Source organism: Myotis davidii, unplaced genomic scaffold (genome assembly GCF_000327345.1).
Source record: "Myotis davidii unplaced genomic scaffold, ASM32734v1 scaffold178, whole genome shotgun sequence".
NCBI lineage: Eukaryota > Metazoa > Chordata > Mammalia > Chiroptera > Vespertilionidae > Myotis > Myotis davidii.
In genome coordinates, this window is record NW_006290668.1 from 64,954 (window position 1) to 67,785 (window position 2,832).

The 2,832-nt window shown below is 52.4% G+C and overlaps 1 protein-coding gene across 1 annotated transcript in view; it reads left to right on the forward strand.

The window, feature by feature from the left end:
• The window catches only part of AKT2 (v-akt murine thymoma viral oncogene homolog 2), a 33,113-nt gene that overhangs the window by 8,721 nt on the left and 21,560 nt on the right, over positions 1-2,832 (forward strand). The window contains exon 2 of the mRNA XM_006763666.2: positions 1,267-1,395. Within this exon, the coding sequence (XP_006763729.1) occupies positions 1,267-1,395 (129 nt within the window). The remainder of the gene's footprint in view (positions 1-1,266; positions 1,396-2,832) is intronic.

Consider the following 2,832-nt stretch of genomic DNA (forward strand, 5'->3'; position numbering starts at 1 on the left):
AGGAAGGTGTGGTGTATTATGAGCTTCTAAAACCAGGTGAAACCATTAATACTGATCACCACTGACAACGAATAATCAATTTGAACCACTCTTTCATCATGAAATGACCAGAATGTGCCAGAAGACATGGCAAAGTAATTTTGCTTCATGATGACGCACCATCACACACTTCAAAGCCAGTTAAAGACCCGTTGAGATCTTGCCTGGGAAGTATTAACTTACCTGCCGTATTCACCAGACCTTGCTCCTTCAGATGACCACTGTTCCGATCGATGGCACACGCACTTTCTGAGCAGCACTTCAAAACATACAAAGTGGAAAATTGGGTCTCTGAATGGTTTGCCTCAGAACAAGAAAAGTTCTATTGGGACAGTATCCACAAATTACCTGAAAGATGAGAGAAATGTGTAGTTAGCGATGGAAATTACTTTGAATTAAGCACTTTTGATGTTTCTCTTGAAATTATAGTGTTTTCTTTGATTACAAAATCCTCCATTATTAACCAGTACACCTACTATATACATTATGAAATGATCCCCATGATAAGTCATTATCATTTCTCACCTTACAAAGTAATTACAATATTTATTGACTGTATCGCCTATGCTGTACTTTATATCCCCATGATTTATTTATTTTATAACTGGAAGTTTGTGCCTCTTAATTTCCTTCACCTATTTCACAGCCCATCTCATTTTCTTCAGCAGACTTGTGAGGAGTGGGTTCTTGTAAGTGCGTGTGTGTGTGTGTGTGTGTGCGCGCGCGCGCGTGCGTATTTACACAGGGTGCTTGGATATTCACAGAACAAATAGAATGGGTCAAGGGACACTTGGAGGGCACAGCAACAGTTATACCCGGACTGGCACAGTGTTTTGACATTTGATCCAACTGCACGGCTGTACTGGTGAATACCAGCCCATGGGATTTGGCCTTACAGGGCCACAGGGCATGTGTGTTTGGAAGCTTGGGCCTCTCCTGGGACTGGGCCACGTGCTGGCAAGGATGGCTTGCTGTTGGCCACACGCTGAGCAGCTGGTGCCCTGGGCCACTGCAGCAGGCACCTTCCTGCCAGGCATGACCTCTGAATCACTGGGCCCAGCCCGGCACCAGCCCTCATCGGCAGGGGCGACCTCAAGGGTTTCTCTTGGAGAGGCACTCTCCTGCCTACCCTCATCCACCCTCCTCCCACCTCGGTGCTCCTTGTGAGGCACGGTTACACCGGGTTGTCTGCCCTGACCTCTCTCCCTCTCCTCTGCCTTCGTTCAGGTGAATACATCAAGACGTGGAGGCCCCGGTACTTCCTGATGAAGAGTGATGGTTCCTTCATTGGCTATAAGGAGCGGCCTGAGGCCCCTGACCAGACGCTGCCCCCTTTAAACAACTTCTCCGTTGCGGGTACGTCTTAGGGCAAGTGGCTGGGCCAAAGTTTGGGTGCTCCAAGGATGACTGGCTGGTCTTGTGGGCACATGGGGATCGGCTGTTCTTGGACTGTGGGCCTGACCAGGGCCTGTTTGCCCTATTTCTTACCCTTCCCCTGCTCCACCTACGTGTCAGTTGGGTGAGGTAAAGTGGGAAGAGGAAAGAAGCCAGACATTTTTCCCAGCCTCTCCCCCAGGCAGCACTGCCTCTGTGGTTCCAGCTGCTGCTGGTCAGGCCCTGGGGTCCGGCTGGTGTCATGTACCTCTGCATTCTGGTAGCAGCCTGTTTCTCTGTCCCTCTAAGCTAGAGGCATCCATGGCCTCCCTTTCAGCTGATCACAGGGCTAACCTCGCATCCCCATCCCCTCTGTGGTATCCGAAATGATGCCTACCAGCTGGACCCTGGCCAGTGAAAGCTTGGCAGGCCCAAAGCCCTTGCCTGGATCTTGCATAACCACAGTCCTGCCTCCATCTCTCTGCCCCCTGCCCCCGGGCCCCCCCCTGCTCCCCCCATTCTGCTTCCTTCCCTGCTGACGTGATTGGTTACCACATCCTAAGCACATTTCAAAGACACCCCCATCTCCACTATCAATCCTTAGCACAGGCCACCATTCTTTCCCATCTAGTTCCCTGCTCCGGCCTCTTACCAAGTCTCACCCTACCCACTGTCTCTTTAACCCAGTCCTGGTCCCCTCTGTCCTGCTTAGCCTTGTCCTGGTTGCTTTCCCGTATGCTGGTGACTCTGACGTGGCTGCTGCCAGTCCTGGCTTCTCACCTGGACTGCCAGCCTGTCTTGAGCAGCTTCCTCCTCATTTCTTCCTGTAGGCAACCTAGGTCCCTCATACCCACCATGTCCCAAACTGGCCATCTAGTCTCCCCTTTCCTCCCCCAACCTCCCGCTCCCTATCTCCATTGAGGGAGGGCCCTGTTGTCTTCTAGTCCTCAGGCCACAGGCCTCGGCCTCATCCTAGGTGCCTCTCTCTGCCTCCCTCTGGCCTGTCTACCTGCCTTTTCCTCCCCTCTCCCTGGGCTCCCAGCCTCCGTTCTCTGTCATCCTCTACATGGCTGCTAGAGGGATCTGTTTAAATCTGTCCATGCCCATTCCCTATTTAAGCCTCCCATAGCTCCCTATTGCTCTCAGGACAAAGTCCAGATTCCTCACCATTCTCCTGAGTCCCGCAGGCGGGCTCCACCCACCTCTCCAGCCGGTCTCACTTCCCTGCTCCTCATACCATGAGCAGAATTTGTCATTCCCTAAGGGTGCTGGCCCTCTGGCACCTCCGGGCTGTGTACAAGACGTACCCTTATGTCTGACTGACCCATGATCCCTCTTCCTTCAGGGTTCAGTGTAGAGATGCCCCTTCCTCCAGAAGATGCCCTAGGTTCCCCCCATCACAGTTCTGACCACTGAGCC